The sequence below is a fragment of the Microcebus murinus genome, chromosome 2 (assembly GCF_040939455.1).
Source record: "Microcebus murinus isolate Inina chromosome 2, M.murinus_Inina_mat1.0, whole genome shotgun sequence".
Lineage (NCBI taxonomy): Eukaryota > Metazoa > Chordata > Mammalia > Primates > Cheirogaleidae > Microcebus > Microcebus murinus.
The window spans coordinates 11,421,139-11,445,108 of NC_134105.1; the positions used below are offsets into that span (position 1 = coordinate 11,421,139).

A 23,970-nucleotide genomic window follows, 5' to 3' on the forward strand; every position below is an offset into this window, starting at 1 on the left:
AGCAGCACAGACAAAGGCGTAGAGGCAGAAACCAAACCCCTGGCATCTCTGCGTCCGCCCCGAGGCTGAGCCTGGGGCATGGCGCGCAGCAGGCCTGAATGCTTGTGCTGAGAGCGGATGGCCCACGCTCCTGGCCCCAGGCCCAGCAGAAGGCTGTGACCAGCCCTTGCATGGCCTCCCCGGGGCAGAGGCACACACAGCCCACAGGGTCCTCGCTCTTCCTGTGCCCGGCTTTTCCAAAACACAATTACCTGCTCTCCAGAGATGCCGTCAGCGTTGGTAAACTCCAGCCGCTAAACCGCATTACGCCGATCTCTCCAGAAATCTTTGCCGTTATTAATAGTTTATTGATCTCGGCCCGTTGCTGATGAGAGGGGGCCCCTCGCCCTCACCCCTCGGGCCCCTGCTATCTGCGGAAGGCCTTCTATCCAGCAGGCGGATCAATGCCACTCAATTCTGGGGAAAGTGAGTCTCTGGGCCGCTTAATCCACTTTAGAAAGACAACAGGGAAGGCCAAATCCGCGAGGAGGTGCCAGGAGGAGGTGGGTGGGCCTGAACGAAAGCTGGGGCCTGGCCGCTGTGGCTCTCAGACGACAGCCGGACTCTGCCCGGGGCTGGGGTGTCACACAGGGCGGTAACAGCAGGGGAAGCCGGATGGGCGGTATACAGGGGTCTCTACTGTCTTTGCGACTTTTCTATAATTCTAAACTCATCCAAAATGAAAATTTCATTTTTTGAAAAAGGGACTCAGACCATGGGAGGTTGGGGACTCGGGAAGAATGGAAGGAGCACCATCGTGGCTGGAAGCAGGGAAGGGGTGCAGGACGGGGTGGGGGCAGAGACACAGATGGAGGTGGGGAAGGAGCGCTGTGCGGGGCCCGTAGGCCGAGATGAGGACTCCTGTCTGTTCCGTAAGAGCAGAGAGAAGCCTTGCAGGGGCTTGGGTGGGCGTCCATTCATCTCATTCGCGTCTGAAAATCTGGACCTCCCTGGAGAGCGGTCGGGAGAGACTCGAGCAGGGGCAGGAAGCCCAGTGACCCCCGGCCTGCACGTTGCAGGGGAGGAGCGGTGCTGACGGTGGAGACGGAGGGAAGCAGTGGCTCGGATCTGTCTAGGAGGTAGAGCACCCAGGACCCGGTCACAGGCTGTATTTGGGGAGTGTGGAAACGGTAATAAGGACGGTGCCCAGGAGTGTGCCTTGGGTCAACGGTGCAGGGCTGGCCACTCCCGGAGCTAGGAACCCAGTGGAAGGGACGTCTGGGGTAGAAATCGTCCTCAGTGGGAAGCTGCCTTTTTTATAAAGCACCAATGCAGGTGTCCCCGGAGCTGTCTTCTGTACCACCTGTGAGGTGTCAGCTACATGCATGGCCCAAACATATTGCTTATGTCACTGTCACCTGAGCATGTCATCAGTGTAGCAATTGCCTAAACCTGACACCTGCGTTGCTATCCCATAAACACATCTTCTGGGGCTATCACCTAGGGGGTGGTTACCTGCACACGTATCCACCCGGTGTCAACCGTGTCGCGATTTCCTTACTGCATCACCTGGGGAGCCACCAGCTACACATGTCCCCTGAGTCTGTTTCTTTATGGAGCTGTCACCTGAGGATGCCACCGGCACCCCTGTCAGCTACGAAAGTCACTTAAGCAGGTTGCTTGTGTAACCAACACCTGTGAGTGTCACCAAATTCAAATTCTGCTCCCACTGTTTGTCAGTCATGGGATCTTGGATAAGTCATGCTGTCCCTCTCTGAGTCTCCATTTTCTTATCTAAAAAATGTCACTCTAGGTCACTGTCACTCAGAAACGGCGCCTGGCACAGGGATTATTTTTTCAGTCTGAGTTACAAACAAAGAAAATCGTTCCCGGAGGGGAGAGCCGTCCCCTGCCGTTCCCACTGTCACCGTGCTCTGTCTTCCGAGCTCAGTGTGCAGAGGGAGGCGGTGTCTGCTCCACCAAGTTCCCCTGGTGGGATGCGCCCAGCCTTTCAGCCCCTCCACGGCAGACCGGACGCGCACCCCTGCGTGTTCTGTGCAAATGAAGGTGTGTGTGGATGCTAGCGTGTGCTGGGGGGTGGGAGCCGAGGGGGGCGTCACAGGAGCTGGCTCAGCGAGAGGAGACCACAGCGATGGCAGCCCAAGTGTGTGGGAGGCCAGGCGGGGTGGGGGACAGTGAGTCACGGGGGAGAGGAGCTGGAAGACAAGGACGGGGACAGCTGGCAGGAGAAGTTGCAGCGCTCGGCAGAAACAGGTGGGGAGAGCCCGACAGCAGGAAGTGTGTCCACAGCGGGGGGATGAAGGACTGGGGTGGCAGGGCCGGGACACGCGCCCAGAGAGCCCGATTGCTGCCCTCTCCTCTCCCCAGCGGGTCTCTCCCATGGGACTGTCGGGCCGTGGATATGGACGTCTTACCTGGTTTTCTGCTGAAACTTGAGAACTTCTGAGACCTAAATGGATACTAAGTTGTAACCAGAATAGGCTGGGACTTGCTGGAAGACACACAAATGTCCCCAATGCCCCAGTGACATGGCCTCCACAACTCCAGGCTGAAGCTACTCCATGTCGAATTGTCCCGATCCTGCGTGGCAAGAATTCCGTCTCCCGCCGGGCACCTCGAGGTGGAGGAATGGCACGGCACGGTCCCTCTGTGCATCTGGGTGCCACTTTCCTGCTGACAGGGACCTTGCAGTGACATCGTCACACCCAGTCTTCTCTGCAGTCCTGCAAAGTGTCACCTTCAGTCTTCAGAGAAGAAATGGAGGTTCGGAGAGGCACGGCGTGACTTACCCAGGTCCCGTGGCTTGCAAACAGCAGGAGCAGAATTTGAGCCTGGTCCCCTCTGACACCATGCCGGGGTCTTCTCTGTACGGGAGGGAGGAAGGCGCTGCCCTGCTGTGTTTCCCACGGGGAGAGAGAACAGCATACTAACTCTCTTTAACATGGTCGGACCCTATAGACCCTGCAGAAAGATCTAGAACAGGAGTTGTCAATCCAGCCCACCACCTGTTTTTCCACAACTTGTGGACTGAGAATGCTTTTTATGTTTTAAAATGGTTGGAGAGAAAAAGAAAACCAGAGAAGAATATCTCATGGCTTATGAGATTTCATGAAATTCACATTTCGGTGATTATAAATAAAGTTTTATTGGAACACAGCCACGTTGATTTGCTGTTTATGTGCTGTAAGGACAGGATCGAGTCGATGCAACAGAGACTAATGAGGGCAACAAAGCTGAAATATTTATGCGCTGGCTGTTTGTTTAGAGGAAAAGTCTAGGGGCAGGTTTGAGGGGTCTCTCCCACCCTCAGCGGTCACCTCCTCTGAGCAGCCCTCCTGGCCACCCCAGAGGCAGAAGTGGCTGCTCCCCGATCTGGATTCAGACAAGCTTTTCCCCAAGACTGTGGAGCACGGAAGAGCCTCCTGCCTCCTTGTCCACCAGGATGGGGCTCCTTGGGGACAGGAGTTTTATTGTGTTTCTTTTCAACGTCCCCAGGACTGGGCATACAGTGGCAGTGGGGCAATGTGGAGAGAGGAATTCAGATTCCCGTCCTGGTTCTTATTAGCCATATGGGGTGGGGGACAATTGCCTCCCCTCTCCAGCCTCAGTTTCCCTGTTCACGAACTGAGACTGTGGATCCCTACGTGGGGTGGTCATAAGGGACAAGTGAGGCAATATCCTGGGTGACAGTTTTGAGCTCCTGCCACATGCCAGGGACATGCTCATGCCAACACCTCTTCCCCACGCCGTCCCCGCAGTGCACTGGGAGCAGGCACCACCCGAGACCGTGGACGCCGACCGGCTGGGTTACGGCTCCAGGGCCACTGCGTGCAGATTAGACTCCAGCTGAATACAGCCCACACCCTCGCTCTGAGTCGCTGGGCACAGGGACTGCATACAGTCGGGGCTCTGTAAATGCTCTCCTCCTCCCAGCCCGGCACGCAGGCATGCGGTCGCTCCGCAGGGCTTGTCGTGCAGAGGCTGGACCCTGGGCCCTGGGTGGGTTCCTCGGGCGCCGCCTCCCTTGGCCCCACAGTGGCCGGCCTCACCCTCACCCTGTCCTCTGTCCCCGCAGGCTGCCTGAGGTCCGGATCTCGGACAACGGTCCCTACGAGTGCCACGTGGGCATCTACGACCGCACCACCAGGGAGAAGGTGGTCCTGGCGTCGGGCAACATCTTCCTCAACGTCATGGGTGAGTGCGGGGCCCCGCCCCTCCGAGTCTCGGCGAGGAGGAGGTGCGTGTGTGTGCCCACGCGTGTGTATGCGCGTGTGTGCACAGGGCACACGCGTGTGTACGCGGAGGGTCGCCATCTTGGAGACCACCCACCGGCATTCCTGTTGTGCTGGCATCTTCCCTTTTCTGCCCTTGCCCTGGAGGGGCGATAGAGCCTCGAGGCGTGACAAGGCCAGGCCACGTGGGGTATAGCCCCTGAGGCCGTGCCCCCAGGGATGTCCTCTCGCGACCCTGCTCCGCCCAGCGCCGGCGGCTGAGCTCCAGGAGGCAAAGCTGTGTCTCCGGGGCTCTGACACATGCATGGGGCGAGCGAGTGACTGCAGGAGGAATGGGAGGCCCCTGGGCGGGCAGCAGGCTACCCAGGTCTCTGGGCCTCAGTTTCCACTGCTGAAAGATGGGCGTCAGATACAGACCTAGTAGATCGTTCAGGGGCCACCCAGCTCCAGGCTCTGAGACCCGGTGAGGCCACAGGGAAGGAAGTGCCGGGCACCGTGCCACCAGCCGTGGGCACACCTTTCCCAAGAGCCCTGCCAGTAGAAACACCTGGGGGCAGTGCCGTGAGGGAGGGTGCTCCCATGGGGGGACAGTCCAGGAGCCTCCCCGGGAAGCATGAGACAGCACCTCAGCCCCAGTGCACACCTGCTAAAGAGAGAAGGATTCTGCCCCTCGGCCAGACCTCCCCTCCCTGTACCGCCCAAGGCCTTTCTGCAGGTGTGGGGGAACCAGGCGATGAATTAGGAGGTGCTCTGGGCTGGGTCTCAGGGCTCCTGGATTCTGACCCTGTCCCCATGCCTCCATTTATCCATCTGTAAGATGGGCATAGTAAGACTATTGTCTGCCTCTAGCTGGGCTACGTCCTTGGGCAAGTCAACTCCCACCCAGCCTCAGTTTCTCCATTTGTACAACAAGGGCAAGGGCCTTGCTCTGAATGGTCTCAGCAGCCCCCGCCAGTTCTTGTCAGATACGCCCTGGATTCCAGCTCTGCCTCGGGGGTGCTGGGGACCTGGCCTCAACTCTGGGCTCTGTGTTCTCTCATCTTCTTATCCAATAATATCTATCAGGGAAACAAAGCTTGCTGTACTTGGGCAATCAATGAAAGCATAAAGGCCCCGTTGAAAGCCGCAGCTTAGAAATTGAAAACATCCAAAGGCCAGACCCCCAGAGGGACATCGACCCCGCAGCGGCAGCCCTGCTGCGTTCTGGCTTCCTGGGGGAGCCCTGACTCGGGGGGTGGTGTTGCCAGGAAGAGCCTCCCTCCCGCATCCGCTCACTCACTGGCCGGCTCCTGACACGTGAACGAGGAGCTCTCCCTGTCCCACCCCTGGGCTGGCCACTCCGGGGAATCCAGGGGGCTCCGTGACCTCGGCAGGACGCTGAGGCTTCCGGGGGGGGGGGGGCAGAGAGGGGTGGGGCCAGGGCTGCAACCCCCACCTTCCAAGGCCGACCCCGGGAAATTCAGGGTGTCCCAGCGGGATTGTCCCTGGCGGAGCACCCACCTGTCACGGCACATCCCCTGATGGCCCCTCTGCTCAGAGACCACTCTGTTTGTCGTTGGTCTTGCCTGGCATGTGCCTCAGGGTGCGTGAGCTTCCGGCTTCGCGGGCTTTCCCTTTCCAGTCCACGGAAGACATTGTGATCCCTGTTGTATGCGGCGAGCCGGGCTCAGGGTTGGGAAGTGACTTGCTGGGTTGTAACAGCCGAGTCCAAAGCCTGTGCCGGAGACCAGCAGTTCTTCCAAACAGCCTGGAGGTTGGGTCCCGCCCCAGAGGAGCTTCTGATTGGGCGGGTCTGGGGCAGGGCCAGGGACTCTGCACTTCTCACAAGTTCCCCGGGGCCACACTTTGAGAACCGCTGGTCTAAATGTCTAGGTATTTCCAAAAATATGCCAATCGTGCATGTATCTATACATCGATAGCTATACCTGTCTCTCTGTATAGTTACATCTGTGTCTATATTCTTACACACATACAAATGTGCTTTTCCTCCCTCCTCCCAATTCTCACTTCACCTTGCCCCAGACCCACAAGGCTGCCCCCACCCATTCAGCATACAGTTTAAGGACATGTTGGCTTGGGTTCGAATCCTGCATCCACCATGTGACCTTAGGTCCGTTAGCCTCTCTGGGCCTCAGTTTCCCCATCTGTGAAATGGGGATAAGGACGCCTTCTGCCTGTGGCGGCTGTAAGGTTTACAGGGGATGAGGTTTGCCACACACCCGGCCCAGGGAGCTGCACGTCAGAAGAGCCGCGTGAGTTGGACCTCGTGGTTTCTGCCGTGGCCGCGTCCACCCCGCCCCCTGCTGCGCACGGCTGGGGTTGCCCCTCTGCGGCCCTGGGCTCCAGCCCCAGCACGGAGAAGCGCACCGTCCACACCGCCAGTCTGGGGGACGGGTGTTCGGGGAATGCGGCCCACGTGCCCTGGCTCCCTGAGTGTTTCCGCGAGTGTGGTGACAGCGGCCTCTGCCCGCTCGTCCTCCCCCGGCTTCCGCTCTGGAGGTCCGTGTGTCCGTCACCACGCACCCAGGGAAGGAGCTGGGCCATGTCCCAGCGTGGCAGTGACGGCGGCGCCGCACGCTTGCCCGACGAGTGCCGACTCCAAAGTTCTTTCACACCCAGCACGTCACCCACCCCGCCACCCAGCCCCACGGGGTCGGGGTTGCTATTACCCCAATTCACAGAGGGGGAGACTGAGGCTCAGGGAGGGGAAGGGCCCTACTGGGGGTGGTGGCCTCTTTCTGGGGGCAGTGTGGATTCCGTAGGTCACCAAGGGCCCAGACGCCAAAGGGAAGCGGCGTGGCTGACGCTGGGGAGCTTCCCCTGTGGTCCGCCCGTCAGCCGCGGGGGCCTGGGAGGCGGGACCGGGCGAGCCCATTGCACAGGCCCAGCCCAGAGAAGGCCGTGCCGTGGCGAGGTTGGAGGGTTAAATGAGGAAATCCAGAGAGCAGACCGTTCCGGGCCCCGGCCTGGCACCTTCCGGGTGATCAATACATAATATCTCTGATGACAAATAGTCACCCAGCCAGTTAAATACTGGGCACGGTAGAGAGGTTTGAAAGTGTGCTCATCTTCCCACCTGCGTGACCTTCTCCTTCAAACACATTTCAAAGCAGGCTTCAAAAATCAAAACCCGGCACTGTTTTGTCATTTCTGGTCAACGTCTGTGACATCGCGCTCACCCACCAAGACCTCCCTCCAGGTGACCGAGGCCATCGAACGCCGGGTCTCCTTTGTGCCCAAAGGACCGCGGCAACTAAAAGTGGGGCAGGCCAGCCCTCCCCGACTTGGGGGTCAGGACCTGGGAGAGGGGCTGGGGGAGCTGAGGACTGGGTTCGGGGTCCCCTCCCCCTGCATCAGAGCGCAGGGCGGCTCGGCCAGAGCTGAGCGCCCCACCTGCCCCCGCCCCGCCCGCATCCAGCACATCCTAACGCGGCCGCGTCTGCACAGGCTCCGGGCGGAGATCAGAACGCAAGAGCGGCTGTAATTTCACGCCTATAACATCCCGCTATGCGGTGGGGAAAGACATTTGGGAGCCCTGTGGGTGACACCGAGGGTGTGTGCTGCACACAGTCATTAAAGTGTTTTTATCCGAGCTGCAGATAAATTGTAAGCCAATTTGAAAGCCGCGTGCTGGGCCCCGGGAACGCATTATGCACAGTCATGGAAGGATTTGGAAAGTTCTTCTTGGGGTGCAGGTTAGGGGAGAGGGAGCATGTTAAGGGTGCGCCGTTACAATCAATTAAATGTTGCGAGGGGCAGACGCCCCACCTCTACCCCGCGGAAGCCATGCCGGTTCCTCTAGGATGACAAGGGGCGGGTTTCTCTGCCACCCGGCGGGGACTTTCAACCCACAGCTGGTACCCAAGGCCGCCTCCTGTGTGCTGGTGCTGTGCTCAGGGCTCAGCCCGCCGCCAGTCTTCTGCCAGAGCCCCTGGACGGGGTCACCCCATTTTGCAGGCGAGAGAACAGAGGGTCCGAGAGTGCACGGGGCTCGGCCAGGTGAGAGACAGAGCGAGGGCCCCGCCAGGCCTGCCCCAGTCCAGAGCAGCCCTGGCTCCCAGGGGAAGCTCCCTACCTGTGACACAAAGGCCCTGAGCAATGCCAATGTCAGCAAGCATGAGGCGGGGACAGAGTGGAGACAGTGGGGACCTTGTTAAGACCGAGCGCTACTGATAGAAGCACTTGGCGCTTAAACCGTCTACAGGACGGTGGGTCGGCAGGGTTGCCTGCCCTTCCAGGACCTGCAGGGGTCTGTCTGGGAGGAAGAGTCCTCCACGCCCTCGCTTCTCCATTCCTGCGCCCCATGCCCATGTTGCTTCTCTCATCTGCTGCTATCCAGGGCCTCCCCTCTTCTCTAACCCTCTGAAGGGAGCACTGAACTTGGAGTCCAGCAGACTCGGTCCAAACCCCAATGTCCTCTTTTGACATGGACAGTCTAGTATGGGACTTCTCTGTCCAATAAAAAGAATATCTGAATTTTTTTTTGTTCAACTATATCATAAAGTGTCTTGGATGCCCACGTTCATGGGCGTTCTACTTTTCATTGATTCATTCATTTGTTCATTTATCTAACAAATATTTACTGAGCAACTCGTAGGTTCCAGGCACTGTTGTAGGCATTGAGTTTGCAGTGGACAAGAAGGACAAGAGACGCTCTGTCCTCATGGACAGGGCAGGAAGGGAGGCAGACGGTGAGCGAGCAAAGAGATGGAACATCTGGGACGTTGGAGGGTGGTCAAGTGAGTCAGGAACAACCGGTGTTAGTGGGGCTGTTTTAAATAGGGTGGCCAGAAAGGTCTCCCTGAGAAAGTGACACTCGAAGGTGAGCCAAGGGGACTTGTTCACGCACGTGATTCAACGACTGCTTTCCGAGCATCTCCCGGGTGACAAGCACGGTTCCAGGTGCTGGGGACACAACAAGAGCAAGACGAAGCCCTTGCTCCGTGGGCTGACGCTCTATAAAGAGAGATGGGTGCAGGGCACAGGTGTGTGGGTTCCCTAGGGCGGCCCACAGCGAATGACCCCAAACTGGGTGGCTCAAAACAGCAGAGACGTACTGCCTTGCAGCTCTAGGGGCTGGGAGTCTGCAGGCAGGGCGTGGGCAGGGCCCTGCTCCCTCTGCAAGGGGAAGAGCACTCCTCACCCCTGTCCTGCTGGTGGTGGTGGCAGGCCATCCTTGGCGGTCCCCGGCTTGTAGCTGCATCACTCCAGTCTCTGCCCCCATCAAGGCGTGGCATCCTCTCTAGGGCTGTGTCTCTGTGTCCAGATTTCCTTCTTATAAGGACACCAGTCACTGGATTAGAGCCCACCCTGATCCCGTATGACTTCATGTTAACTTTATTACGTCTGCAAAGACTGTATTTCCCAATAAGGTTACATTCGCAGGGACTGGGCGTCAGGATTTCAACGTACCGTCTCTGGGGCACAGTTCAACCCGCAGTAGTAACTGAGCCAGGATCGGCAGACCAAGATTCGATGCCTGACTCTGAAGCCGACGACACTCTCTGCCCCCAAACCCATGGGTCACCCTTCACCAAGCATCGACTGCTGGGCCAGGCACGGTGCTAAGCTCTTCGCGTGTTAACTCACTGAACACCCACAGAAGGTGGGTGCTACCATCTTGATAGATGAAGAGACCGAGACATCATTTTCCTGGGTTACCCAGCCAGCGAGTGGCAGAGCGGGGCTATAGAGCCATCCTACATGTTAACCACTCTACTCTTCTAGAAGTTTACCACTGAGTAGGGAGCCAGGATTCGCAAAGGACTGAGAAGCATTAATACCATAGTCTGTCTCGAGATCCCTATCTCTCTTCTGGAGGCTTCCAAGCAAGGCTGGCACATGAAGGAGACTTTGGGAGCCTGAGGCCAGAGTGGCAGCAAACCACACCACGTGCTCTCCAAGTCTGGGGCTGGTCCACAGCGCCCGCCCCAAAGGACGGTTGTTAATGGACTTTGCACGACATGTCTGGTTTGGGTTTCTCTTTGGTATGTTCTACCGATTTTTTGTTGTGTGCCTGCCTGACGCTTTCTTCCTTGCTTTTTTTAAAAAAGGCTTGATTGAGATTTAATTCCCATAATATATAATTTACTCATTTAAAGGATATTATAGAGTAGTTTTTTAGCGTATCTACAGAGTTGTGCATCCACTACCACGACCAATTTTAGAACATGTTCATCACCCCCCAGAGAAACCCCGTGCCCATTAGCAGTCACTCCCCATGCATGTGGGCCCTCCCTGCTCAGTCCTAGGCAACCGCTGACCTCCTTTCTGTCTCTGTGGATTTACCAATTCTGGATATTTCATGTAAATGGGATTATACCCTACGTGGCCTTTTGTGACCGGCTTCTTTCCCTTAGCATGGTGTGTTCAAGGCTCATCCACGCTGCAGCACGTACCAGCACTGTAATCCCTTTCAGTGCTAATATCCCACTGTATGGCTGGGCCACATTTGCTTATCCATTCATCAGTGCATGGACATCTCAGTCGTTTCCACTTTTTGGCTGGCATGAATAATGCTGCTATAAACATTCGTGTACAAGTTTCGGAGTGAAGGTGTGGTTTCAGTTCTCGTGGGTGTATATCTAGGAGCGGAATTGCTGAGTCAAATGGTGACTCTAGAGTTACCCTTTTGAGGAACTGCCAGACACTGTTCCACATTGGCTGCACCCACCGTTTGATATTCCCACCAGCAGCATATGAGAGTCCCAATTTCTCCACATCTTTGCCAACACTTGTCATTCTCTGTCTTTTTTAACACAGTCGTCCTGTGGGTGTGAAGTGATATGTTCTTATCGTTTTGATGTGTGTGTTCCTCATGGCCAATGCTATTGAGCATCTTTTCGTGTACTTTGGGGCCTCTTGGATATCTTCTTTGGAGAAACACCCATTCAGATCCTTGGACATTTTCAGTTGAGTTATTTGTCTTTTTATTATTGAGTTGTAAGAGTTCTTTATCTAATCTAGGTGCGAGCTTTTTATGGGGCATACAATTTGCATGTTTTCCTCCTTTTGCGTAGGTTGTCTTCACTTTCTTGATGGTGTCCTTTGAAAGACAAAATGTTTTAGTTTCAATGAAGTCCGGTTTACCTACGTTTTCTTTTGTCACTTGTGATTTTAGTGTCACATTTAAGGAGACTTTGCCTAACCCAAGATCACAATTCATTCTTATATTTTTCTTCTAAGAGTTTTTATACTTTTAGCTCTTACATCCAGGTTTATGATGCATTTTGAGTTCATTTTCACATGTGGTGTGAGGGAAGGGCCCAACTTCTTCATTTGCATGTGGATAGGGGTTGTTCCAGCACCATTTGTTGAACAGACTATTCTATCCTCATTGAATTATCTCGGCATCCTTGTTGAAAACCAGTTGACTGTAGATGTGACAGTTCATTTCTGGACTCTGTTCTGTTCCACTCACCTGTGTGTCTGTCCCATGCACGTCTGACACCTGTGTGAGCCAGCTGGCCACCTCCCGTCTGACTGTTACCCGGACTCTGGGCAATGAGTTCACAGGGAGCTCTCCTGCAACCGGCTGAGCCCAGATCCACGAGGCCAGGCCAGAACATAGGGTTTCTAGGGAGCTGGATTCCTGCTTTCTAAGACCAGGTCCTTAAACCTGATTCTCTGGAATCCCAGCCCAGTGCTCCCCTCTGGAAAAAGGAGCAAGTTTCCAGGACCGATGTTAGGGTGGCAAAGGGCTCCTTTGACTTGGGAAGAGTTGTCTGTACCTCCAAGTGGGGCAGGGAGATCTGAGGGCTGAGAGTAGACCCTTCCCCTTAAAGGCCTGCTGCTCCCCTGCAGGCCGAGCAGAACAGACGTGAAACAGCCCTGCTTCTCCGAAGGATGCCAGTGAGAACGCAGGGTTCTGTTTGCAGAAAACCCTCTCAAGAATCCCGCCCTGCACGGGCCAGCTGTGGGGGAATGGGGCATCTCCCGGATAGGACCAGTGCACAGCTGGTGTATATGGTGGTCCGGGGGGAGGGGAGGTCAGTGGATGGAGGCCGCTGGTCTGAGATCCCTTGGGGGTCCCCAGGAAGGGCTGATGGAAGGCAAGATTCAGCGCAGCTCCCTGCTTACCCCAGGATGCCTGCTGAGTGGAAAATGATCAGCTCCTTCCCATCTTAGAGCCAGAGTGGATGAGCCACCTACTGGGTTTGGACTAATTACATTAACTGGCCCCAGGCGATTGCAGTGGCCACAGACTCCAGGGAGCCAGGCTGCTGCTCTGCAGACGAGGCGGAAGGGAGGTGGCCTGGGCAGGTTGGGATCCAGGCCAGAGCTGCAGAGAACTCCCAGGACATTGGGGGGAGAATGTGCAGACCCAAACCCCACCCTCCACCCCAGAAGCTATCAGGGTCTGAGCTGCGTTCCTCCGCCAATCCAGGCCCAGGTCCAAGCCCTCTCCCGTCTCCTGCACCCCTTGCTACCACTCTGGGTGAGTGGCATGCAAATGACCCACTTCCTCCGAACTAGAAAAGCGGGAGGCTGGATAATCCCCCATTGGAGGATTCTCCCTCCCTGAAATTAGGTTGGTCGTAAATGGAGTTCACTTCCTGAGCCAATCGGGAGTGCCCAGGGGTATGGGCTTTGCATTCAGGCAGGAATTTTCTGCCCTGTTCAGCCACTAATCGTAATGCAGACAGCTAATGTTTATTGAGCATTTACTATACAACCAGGCACTGTTCTGCTTAACACCTGCTAAATCACCAGTAACAACCCTCTAAAGTGGGTTCTATTATGGCTTCCCCCATTTTACAAGGGTGCAAACTGAGAGGTTAGAGAATGCGCCCAGGGACAGAGATCTAGTAAGATGGAACTAGGATTCAATCTCGGGCCCGCTGGCTCCAGAGCCCACGGCCCCAACCACTACGCTCCATTGTCTCTAACTGGAACATGATCTTTGGCAATTATTTCATCTCCCTGGGCCTCAGTTTCCCTATCTGCTAAATGTGGATTGCAGTAGCACCTCCGCTGCTGGAGCATGGACTGTGGCAGTCATAGGAAGGACTGTGTCCCCACCGCACTGTGAGCACTCATTTGTCCCAGACACTCGCCCTGTGAATGTCAGCGGGGCCAGGGAGAGGTCAGAGCTGCAGGAAGTGACCACAGCCCAGCGGGAGCTCTCTAAGCCAGGCAGGGACGACTCTGGCCCCCACCCTGGTGCTGGCGAAGCAGAGCAGGCAAGAGTCCAAGTCCCCTGTCCCCAACAGGCTCACTGTGGCTTTTCCTCTCCAAGCCTCAGTTTCCTCATCTGGAAACGGGGGGTGGGGGGGAGAGGAGCTGCCCACCTCAATGGACTGTTGCACGGAGGAGGTACGATGGCACGTTTAAGCGCAGAGAAGGTTCCCGGCCTGGACGCTGACGTGGTCACTGGGGCAGGGGGAAGGGCAGGGACGACAGGCGCCGGCCCAGGGCTCAGGCAGCGAGCACAGCAGCTGGACAGGAGAGGCCTGTCCAGGCAGGAGCCCCAGCACACGGGGACCCGTTGGAAAGATGGGAACAGATGTGAGAACACGACAGACCTGGCCCTGGATGGAGACGGTCCTCTGAGAAGGCTCCAATGCCACCGTGTGATCTCACTGCGCAGCCAGCGACGGCGGGAAATGAGCCGCGGCGGTGGAGAGGCCAGGCCACAAGCCTCGGGCCTCCACGGCCTCCTCCCTGCCGGCCGAGCTTCTGGGGGGGGGCGGGGAGCCAGACGGGCAGTGGGGGCCGGAGACAGCTGGCCGGGCTGGGCTGCTGTGAGCCAGCCAGAGTGGCGGCTGCAGCCCAGAGGCCTGGGGCGGGGGCAGTCGGGCCCCTCCGAGCGGGACGTGAGTGTGTTGAGCAACTGGACGCTGCTGTCTTGAGTGGCTGGAACAGGCCAGGGACCCGGAGGGAGGACCCCCACTCTGCTCGCCTGCCTGCCCGCGGGCCTCCCAGGCAGCTGGGGTCACCGGCTGAGCGCCGGTTCAGAGAGGGGCCAGACAGATGGGTTTGGGGCTCGGAGGAACACTTTGGAGCTAACTGGGTCATCTAGCAAGGACGGTCACTTCCCAGCTCCAGCCCCAGAGGCCCAAGCCTGCTGACTGCCTCCTGGATGGGCTTCTAGAATCCTCCCTCCCAGCCTCCTCTCTGAACACAGCCCTGCGGAGGAGGAGTGCCCTTGACCGCAGCCCACCCTGCACCCAGCCACAGGCCCAGCACGTCCCCCCAGCTGTCCCTTTGCTGCCCCTACACAACACAGGGCAGAGCCCACACCACCTCGGACACAGGCTGCTCAGAGAGGGCGGGGACACGCCCAACACCCCCCCGCAGTGGGTGGGGCTCAGGCGTGAGCCCAGTCTGCGGGGAGCCCCAGCGGTACTTCCCACCGCACGGGGCTGCCAGGCAGACAGACGGACAGCCTCTCTCAGCCGGGGCCACGGGGCAGCCACAGGGAGCAAGGGCCTCACCGGGTACCAGGCCCCTGCTCAACAGGGACACCACGAAATGTTCCAGCTGCACCGCAGCAGGTCCCCCCAACAGTCCGGGGAGCCAGCAAGGGGGGGAGGCATCCCCATCTTATAGAAGAGGAAACTGAGTCTGCTAATGCAAGGAAGCCTAGCGTGTTGACTTGGACATTCTCTGATTGCCGCTGCCCCAACATGGGGACCTGGGGCCCTGAGCGGGGATCCTCTCTGACCCTTGAGTGTGACTAGAAGAAGCAGATGACCCAGTCGGGCAGGACACAGCTTTTGTGCATGTTGTCCCCGGGCCTGGAACTAGCTGGCCGCCACCAGCCCTTCTCCGAGGGCACCCGGAGTCTAGTGGGGAGACAGACTGTTTGCTCGGCCATTTCTCACGCTGACAAGTCCTCTGACCCAAGCAGTCTTTATGAGCACCTACTATGTGCCTGCGCCGGGGAAGGACTGAGAGCCCCCGTCTCCCTCGAGATGGCTGTTTCGATAGAGGACAGCCAGAACTTAATGTGATCGTGGGCAGTTTCCCGGTTACAAGGGACCAGACACTGCTCCAAGCACTTTAAATATATGAATTCATTTCATCCTCACAACCCTAAGGAGGTGGGTGCTTCTATCATTCCCATTTTAATAATTGGGAAAACTGAGGCTCAGAGAGGTTCAGTAGCTTGCCCATAGTCACACAGCGAGTAAGTGGCAGAGTTTGTCTCTAAACCCAGATCTCCTGTCTCTGGAGCCTCTGTATAGCCCTCCCAGGGTGGCCCATCATGCCCTCCTGAGCCAAGCTGAAGACTCATCGGCTCCCCGAGACGGCTGCAGCCCCCTGGGGCCCTCACAGTTCCCTGGGCCTTCTTTGTGTCACCGACCAGGGCTCCCGTCTTGCTCCAGAGTTGCATGGGCTGCAGCCTCCCCGGCCGCTGGCGCCTCATTAAACCTTGACAAGTGTTGGGTCAGTAGGATGCGTTATCCTCGCCACCACTGGGAGCTGGATTTAGTGGCTCCGGCAGAAGGTAAACTTCCCCTCCCTGGGACAGGCCCTTAATTACCAGTGATATGTGGCTGTCGACAGTGCGGTGCCTCGGGCCCAGTGATTTAAGGAGCGGGCAGCGGCGGAGGTTACAGGTGTTAACAGAGCTGTATCAAGAGCAGGGAGCGCAGGGACCCAGCAGCGGTGGGAGGCACAGCCCACCCCTGGAAGGACGCTGCTCGTAGACACTCTCGGCGGCAGGGAAGTAATCCCACTGCCTCATGTACAGAAGGGGAAACTGAGGCCAAGATCACACTGCAAGTTGGCTTGTCCTGGGACTCAGAAGCCCTCGCCCTGCTGCCAACCTGCCCTGGACCCCTGGACTCAGTTTCCCCGTCCACACATGAGGAGGTGGTATCATGTCACTCACTCCCTAGGAGCAATAAAAAGCTAGCGCCGATTGAGTGCCTACTGTGTGCCCGGCATTGCACCAGGTTCTTCGTGAGCATTCTTTTGTTCTCGTGACACCTGGCGAGGTATTCACAGTGATTCTTGTTACGCCCATTTTACAGAAGGGGAAACCAAGGCTCAGAGAGTGGCTAGTGAGTGACCACGTGGGGACTCCCAGCTCCTCTCTGTGAGCCCAGGGCCTGACCGCTCTGCTCTGGGGACAAGAGGAGGGACACAAGGCCCAGGGTCTGTCCCCAAGGAGCCCGTGGATGATGGGGGAGACGGAGAAGGACACAGGTTTCCGGAATTCCAGCAGAGGGGACATCGGGACAGTGGGGGAAGACTAGGGTACGAGCGGAGCGATGTGGGAGTTCCCAGGAGCGAGTCTGCTCCGGAGGGAGGCATACGGAGGGCTTCATGGGGGAGGCAGCGTGGAGCTGGGCCTGGCAGGCTGGGGAGGTAGGACAGGAGGCGCTGCAGCCGGAGGGACCTCTGTAGGCAGCGGTGCAATCACGACAGCGACATGTATTCAGCGCTTGGCAGGTGCCAGGCAGACCTGACTACTGGGCATAATGCCCTCAAGAGCCCTGTTAAGTAGATATTAATACTGTGATGATCCCATTGTACAGATGAGGCACAGTGAGGAAGAGTGACTTGCAAAGTCACCCCGATAGTAGTGGCAGAGCCAGGATACGAACGTGGGCAGCCCGTAAGGTCCTGGTGCTGTGCCCAGTCCCAGGGGAGCAGGGGAGGTGAGGAACGGGCCTCTGGGAAGGCTCTTCTCTCGGGCCAGGCTGGCGCGGCCCTGCCCGCCCGCCGTCCCCTGGCAGAGAGGGAAGGAGAGGCCGGTGCAGGGCTCCAAATCCAGTGACGCCAGCCACTGGGCAGGGGAGCCTGTGCCCACAGATGCCGCGGGAGCCACGTGGTCCGGGGAAGCTCCCCGCAGCAGCCTGGGGACTGGGGAACAAAGGGAGGGCGGGGAGGGCACTTCCTGGGAGCAATAGTGCATTCCAGGCCAGAGATGACATAGGTGGCTAAGGCCACAGCACATGGGGCCACGGCAAGGCCAGGGGAGGAGCCGCAGGAGCAGAGGCTGTGAGATCCCCTCTCCCCTAAGTCAAGCCTCTCTGCCCCGGCCGGCAGTGGGGTCCCCTTAGGAATGAGGCTTTGCCCCCCTCCTCACCCGGCTCTTTCAAAAGACACACCCCAGGAGATGTCCAGTAAGGCAGGCGGAGTTGAGTGTTCATCGTAGAACCCGGGCGACGGGTTCGTGAGTGTTCCCTGCACAGTTATTTGAATATTTTGGTAGATTTGGAAATTTTCATAGTGCTATGCCAAGGACTAAAAATGCACAGCTCTGCTCCCACAAGGTGCTGCCCCCTGCAGCTCCTCCCCACCCTCCGCCCCCCTGCAAATATAAGGAGCAGTGGCAAGAATGATTTACTTGCTCTCAGACTCAGGAAATCAATCCCAAAATGCTGATAGGACAGGAAAGGCTGTGGCCGCAGCGTCCCCTGGGAAATCGCCCCTGGAAGGAGGCTACGGGCGGGGGTGTGTGGGGGTGCAGCGGGGGGCTGGGGCTCTGCGGGGAGGTTGGCAGGAGCGGCTGCGCTGGGTCGCAGGAGGCTGGGGTGGCCCAGGGCAGGGGACTGAGCGCGTGGAAGCCCGTGGCCTCCTCACCGCCGCCGAACGTGGGGGAATGAGCGGACCCTAGGACGTTGCCCGCGCCCCTCACTGTTTAAATGAGGAAACTGAGGCCCAGGCTGGGGAAGCGAGACACGGCGGCAAACTGAAAAGGCTGTAACAGCTAGAATGGACTGTGTGCTCCCTACACACCCAACCTGAGACAGGCACCGTCCTCACCCTCGGCCCCAAAGCCCAGCGGGGACACATGCCTTGAGGATGCACCGCTTCTCAGCGGAAGGGCTGTGGCCTCGGGGCCAGGCTTCCCAGGCCCGGGGCCGGGAAGGGCAGGTCTAAGCCCCAGAGCGCCGAGGCCCCGTGCTTGGAGGGCCGCAGCTCTGCTGGAGGGGACAGAGGGTCCCGCGCTCGGGGGGATGGACAGGGTTCTGCCCACAGCCCGCCCTGGGGGCGGGGGGAGGGCAGTGCGCAGCTTGCAGGGAGCTGGGTGCCACGGCCGCCGCCCCGCTCTGAACGTGCTCCCCGCCGGCCTCCCCGAGCTTCCGTGGGCTTCCGGAGGCTTCTCTCATACAGCTGCGAACGGTACCTGGCGAAGTTGCCCGCGTGTGGAATACATACCTCTGGGATATGTTGAAGACATCCCCCGAAATTGGCCAGCCGTGCTGCCATTTAAAACGGATTCGCGTTACACCCCATGGATTTCACGCGTGCGGCTTGTGGCACCTGTTGTGGGACTTACACACGTACGCTCTATTGCCACATAAACTGCGATGGCGTGGAGGGGCGGTCACACGCAGCGGCCACCCGCGGGCTGCCGGGCAGGCGGCCTCCAGCCAGCAAACCCCAGGGCAGGAAGGGTCCACGTGGCACTGCAGGCGTAGGAGGACGATCGGGACACGGGGAACGCCGGCAGGCAGCCAGTCCGAGCATGAGTAGAAAGAGGCACAGCTGTGAGGCCGGGGCTTCGGGGATGCGAGGCCCTTTGACCTAATCAGTGCAGAGAGCAAGGGAAGTTCCAGAGACTTCTATGAATGCTCCGTTTGCTGAGGCCTGGGGTGGCCCCTTTGAGGGTCTCCAGTTCCCCCGAGCCTTTCCTTCCCGGTGAGGCACCAGCTTCACTACCGTTTAATGAGCACCTACTATGGACCGAGTTCACACACCACCGAGGGTTCTTATCATCCCTCATTTAGAGAGGAGTCAGCGGAAGCTCACGTAGGGAAAGGCAGTGGTTCACACACGTGAACTTGCATGAGAATCACCAAGAGGGCTTGTTGAAGGCCAGACTGCGGGGCTCCCCCAACCCCGCCCCTCCGCCCAACCCAACAGTTGGGCAGGCCTGGGATGGGACTCAAGGGTCTGCACTCCTATGAATAATAAGCTCCCGGGTGACACTGAGCTGAACACACTTTGAGAACCACCTGGTTAAAGGCCCGGTGTAGAAAACAGCGCTAGGATACAAATGCAGACCCGACACGCAAAACCTGCGGCCCGGCCTCCCTGCTCCCCCTCCAAGTGTGCGTTCGGTTTTCTTTCTCTGTTGGCATGAACCTGAGCCGGATCCTGCTCCGCCCAGGCTCCCCGATTCGCCGCCTTGCAAGCTGCCCCCCCAGCCCGGCACCCCCCTGCTCCCCCAGAGCAGTCAGCCAGAGCCTGCAGTCGGGGTTGTTAATTTTATCTTCTTACCACTGCGAACCACAACAGCTGGCAGGGGAGGGGCGAGGCAGGTGAGCGGGAGCTTGCAGCCAGCTCCCTGCAGAGAGCGAGGCGGAGGGGGCTGTTGACACCCGCAGCCATGGCCCTTCCAGAGCAGGGGGGGATCCAGCGGTGACCCGGACCCCAGGGCCCCCAGCCCTCACCGTGGCATCCGCTCAGGGGCTCTCACAGTCACCTTCAAGTCTGGGGGGTGGAGGGCTGCGCTCAGCAGCTGCCACATAACAGGGCCCGCTGCATACAGCCCGTGTAAGCACAGACGCTGCGTTTGTCTCTCCTGTCACCGTTGGCGGCTCCGTTTGGGGGCTTTTTGTCGTTTTTTTGTTTTTTTTTTCCCTCGGCTGCTGTTACTACTCAGCTCAATATTTAATTTTCCCATAAACCACGGAGTTGTGCTTTTTCCCCCTCTCTCTTTTTCTTGCCGGTAACCCCCTCCCGCTGGTGGGATCTGTCTTCTCAGCCCTCTGCTGGGAAGGGGGCTCGGGTGGGGCTGGGGAGTTCAGCCCCCCGACGTGGGCAGGGATTGGGGGGCTCATGCCCCTGGCAAATATTTATCGGGCCAATCCTTGCGTGCCAGGCCCTTGGAATGTGACAACGGACAAGAGAAGAGCTGCTGCCCTCCTGGAGCTTGCGTTCTGTTGTGGAGTGTCAGAGAGAAAGACAAGTGTTTGAACCAGTCTGTGAGATCGTTATCCACAGAGAGGTACTCCAGGAAGAAAATTAAGTGCCACGGCAGGACATAAAAGGGTAACCTGGCTTACCCTGGAAGGCGCCCTCGAGCTGAGGTTTGAATGCTGAGCAGGACCCGGCCAGGCGGGAACCGCAGCAGGTGCAAAGGCCCTGGGGTTGGAAATAGCTGAGGGTGTTCACACGGACCAGAAAAAAAAAAAAAAAAACTCTCAGCGTGTTTGGAGCATGGGGATGCAGGGCAGGTACTGGTCGAGATAAGGGTGGAGATGGGAGCAGGGCCCACCGCACTGCAGGGTCTTGTGGGGTCCCTTCTGAAGAAACCAACAGGAATTGGCATTGAACCCCTACTGCGTGGCTGGCCTGCACTAGCTCTGGAAGCTCCAGGCCCCAGGGAGCACTCAGTCTAGTGGGAACATGATGTGAACCCGGACAGAATAACACGCAGCGGAGAGTATGAGGAGCACAGCGTGCTCCAGGCACCCAGAGGCTAGGCTCTAACCCACTCTGGCAAAGCCCAGGAGGGCTGCCTAGAGGAGGCGACATCTGAAGCCAGCCCTAAAGGAGGAGGCGGAGTTAACCAGCCAAGGGTCCAGGATGTGCAGGGCCCAGAGGAGGGGAGCAAGATGAGGAAGGGGCGTGGGCGGCTCGGCATTGCTGGGGCAGAGAAGGCTTCCTGGAGGAGGTGCTCTTTTGAGCAGCATCTTGAAAGAGCAGAGAGAGAGAGAGACGGGTGGAGATGATGGGAAAGACATGGAGGTGTGTGAGACCAAAAGAACAAAGAGGAAGAAAGAAAGGAAGAAATTAAAATAAAGACCATGGCGGGACATTTATATTCATGGACACTTTTATATTAAGAGGGTGGTTTTCTTCTTTTGTGAAATATGGTGTAATGACTAGGAGCTGATTGAAAAGGAAAGCAGTCAATAGAGCAGGCATGCAGCGAGGAAAGAATGGATTTCTTGCAAATAACATAATTTTGAACTTGTCGTTTCCCCTCCCCTGCCCCTCCCCCAGACCTAATTGATCACCACCCCATGACAAACGGCGCTGGGAGCAGGAGAGCGCCAAGCACCTTCGCAGAGTGGTACCCAAGACACGGGAGAGACTATCCCTTCCTCCAGACAGCGGCCCCTCCTGGGAGGGGAGGGATTCGCCCGGGCGTTCCTCTCAGCCAAGAGAGGGTGTGGGCAGCTGGAGAGGTGATATAAATACCCCTTCCTGTGTGCTCAGCACCTTGCTGTCCTTAGGCAAGGTTTATGTCCATTGTCCCGTCCCTTCTCTTCTCAAAAGGCCTGGAAGCTGAAAGGTTGGCAGGGATGTCTCACTGAACCCATTTTACAGATGGGAAGACCAATGCCCAGAGGGGCCGACTGCTTTGCCCAAAGTTCCAGTAGCAGAGCCTGGGCTGGAACCTTGATGTGACTCCATCAGAGCCCGTGCCGTGGGGGAGCAGGCGTGCGGGTCTTGGCGGGGAGGAGAATGCACCTCTAGTGCACGCAGTTAAACACACAGGGTGGGGCAGATTTCCCGTCCAACGATTCTGGGGTTTATATCGGACCAGGTTTGTGTTCTCCGATTGCAAAGGCCACGAGATGATTTACAGAGCAGAGAAGAGCCGCCACATTATCTCCAAAGTGAGTTACGGTGACCGAAATAAAGTTCTGCTTTCGAGATAAAGACAGGCCATCTTTCAGAGTTAATTTCATAAAGCCGATCACCCAACCATTACCTCCCTGTGTCGATGTTCACTGTTGAGTCTAAAATAACTTCAGCTCCTGCCTCCCCGGGTGGCCATGGGACAGGAGTGATAGGGGCTGGCTGTGACATGCAGCTGTGTCACCCGGGAAGCCACTTTGCCTTTTCTGATGCTAGACAAAATGAGCCATGGGGACTTCTAGCAGCAACTCTCACCACTTACGGCAAAGTCGAAAGCAAACTGGAAAGTCCACTGGCTTTGGGGGTTCAGTGGACTCAGGGGAGTTTTATGGCAGGGGGCCTTGCTTTGACCGTGACACTGGACTATAGGACAGGTGTGGCCCCTCCTACCACCCAGGTCTGGTGTCACGTACGTGGAGTGATGTTGCTGGAAGTGGTTTGTAAATTATCAAGCTCTGCTCATGTCTAGGTTCTTACTATTTATTCTTCCCCAAGCAAAATACGCCTGCTTGGTGTCTCTTTGTCTCAAGGGTCATTTCAGATGAATGGTGCTGGCGAGTGTGCTCAGGGGTGTGGTGGGTGTATTTATTTCCCGCCCCCCGACACCCAGAGAGCATGGCACTTAGCACAGCCATCTCTGAAGACACACTCCCAAAGGCCACAGGTACAAGGCACTGATGGTGGGGACGTTGAATGCCATTGTCCACTGGTGGTAGCAGAAAAGTGGGAGGGGCATTGGCAACCCAGGGGTCTCTGCGGGTTCTTTGCCATCATATGCCACTAGGATCACCTCCAAATGCAGCCGAACACATGCAGGCGGCCTCCCCTCACGCTGCTCATCCTGGAACCTGACTCTGTACGTGGGATTGCTCTCATCCAGGAAATCACATGCCCTCGATGTCTGTGTCTGCAGCTGGTCTTCTGCCTTTGGTTGGACTCTGTTCCCAGGGCATGAGATCTATCCCGGGTACAGGGCACGTGGAAGGCTCCCTGCTTCTGGCCTCGGTCGGGGACTGTAATGGGGATGGGAATGGCATTGCGAATGGGGATGGGTCGGAGACAGAAATGAGGATGGAATTGGTCATGGGGATAGAGAAGGGTGGAGAGAAGTATGAGGAAGGGAACGGAAATGGTGATAGGAATGGAGGTAGGGATAGAGATGGGAGTGCAGATGGAGCTGAAGTTGGGGATGGGATGGGGACAGAAATGAGGATGGAGTAGGGGATGGGGATTGAGGGAGGAGAGAGGGATGGAAGTGGGGATGACTGTGGGGACAGAGATGCAGATGAGAATGGGGATAGGGGTTGTGGTTGAGGGTGGGGGGAATAGGGGTGGGGATATGGGGAAGGGAACGGAAGTGGTGATAGGAATGGAGGTGGGGATAGAGATGGGAGTGCAGATGGAGCTGAAGTTGGAGATGGGAATGAGGATGGAGATGGGGTGGGGATGGGGATGGAAATGAAGATAGAGATGGGGATGAGGATGGGGATAGGGAAGGGCATGAAGATAGGGTGGGATGGGGATGGGGGTGGGGGTGGGGTATGGATGAGGATGGGGATGAAGATGAGGATGGTGGTGGGATGAGGATGAGGATGGAAATGGGGATGAGGATGAGGGTGGGGATGGAGATGAGGGTGAGGATGGGGATTAGTATAGGGGTAGGGATGAGGATGGGGATGGAGGTGGGGATGAGGATAAGGATGAGGATGGGGATGTAGATGGGGATGAAGATGAGGATGAGGATGGGGATGAGGATGAGGATGAAGATGGAGATGGGGTGCGGGTAGGGATGGAGATGAGGATGGGGATGAGGATGGGTGTGGGGATGAGGATGAGGATGGGGATGGAGGTGGGGATGAGGATAAGGATGAGGATGGGGATGTAGATGGGGATGAAGATGAGGATGAGGATGGGGATGAAGAGGGAGATAGGGATGAGGATGAGGATGGGAATGGAGGTGGGGATGAGGATGGGGATAGAGATGGGGATGAAGATGAGGATGGGGATGGAGATGGGGGTGAAGATGAGGATGGGGATGGAGATGGGGATGAAGATGAGGATGGGGATGGGATGAGGATGGGGATGAAGATGGAGATGAGGATGAGAATGGGGATGGAGATGAGGATGGGGATGAGGATGGGGATGAGAATGGGGAACAGGATGGGGATGAGGATGGGGATGA

The 23,970-nt window shown here is 57.5% G+C and overlaps 1 protein-coding gene across 2 annotated transcripts in view; it reads left to right on the forward strand.

Moving 5' to 3' along the window:
• IGSF21 (immunoglobin superfamily member 21) overlaps positions 1 to 23,970 on the forward strand; it is a 241,910-nt gene that overhangs the window by 194,912 nt on the left and 23,028 nt on the right. For both annotated transcript variants that reach the window (XM_075994506.1, XM_075994512.1), the window contains one exon: positions 4,076 to 4,194. In XM_075994506.1, coding sequence (XP_075850621.1) covers positions 4,076 to 4,194 — 119 coding nt within the window. The remainder of the gene's footprint in view (positions 1 to 4,075; positions 4,195 to 23,970) is intronic.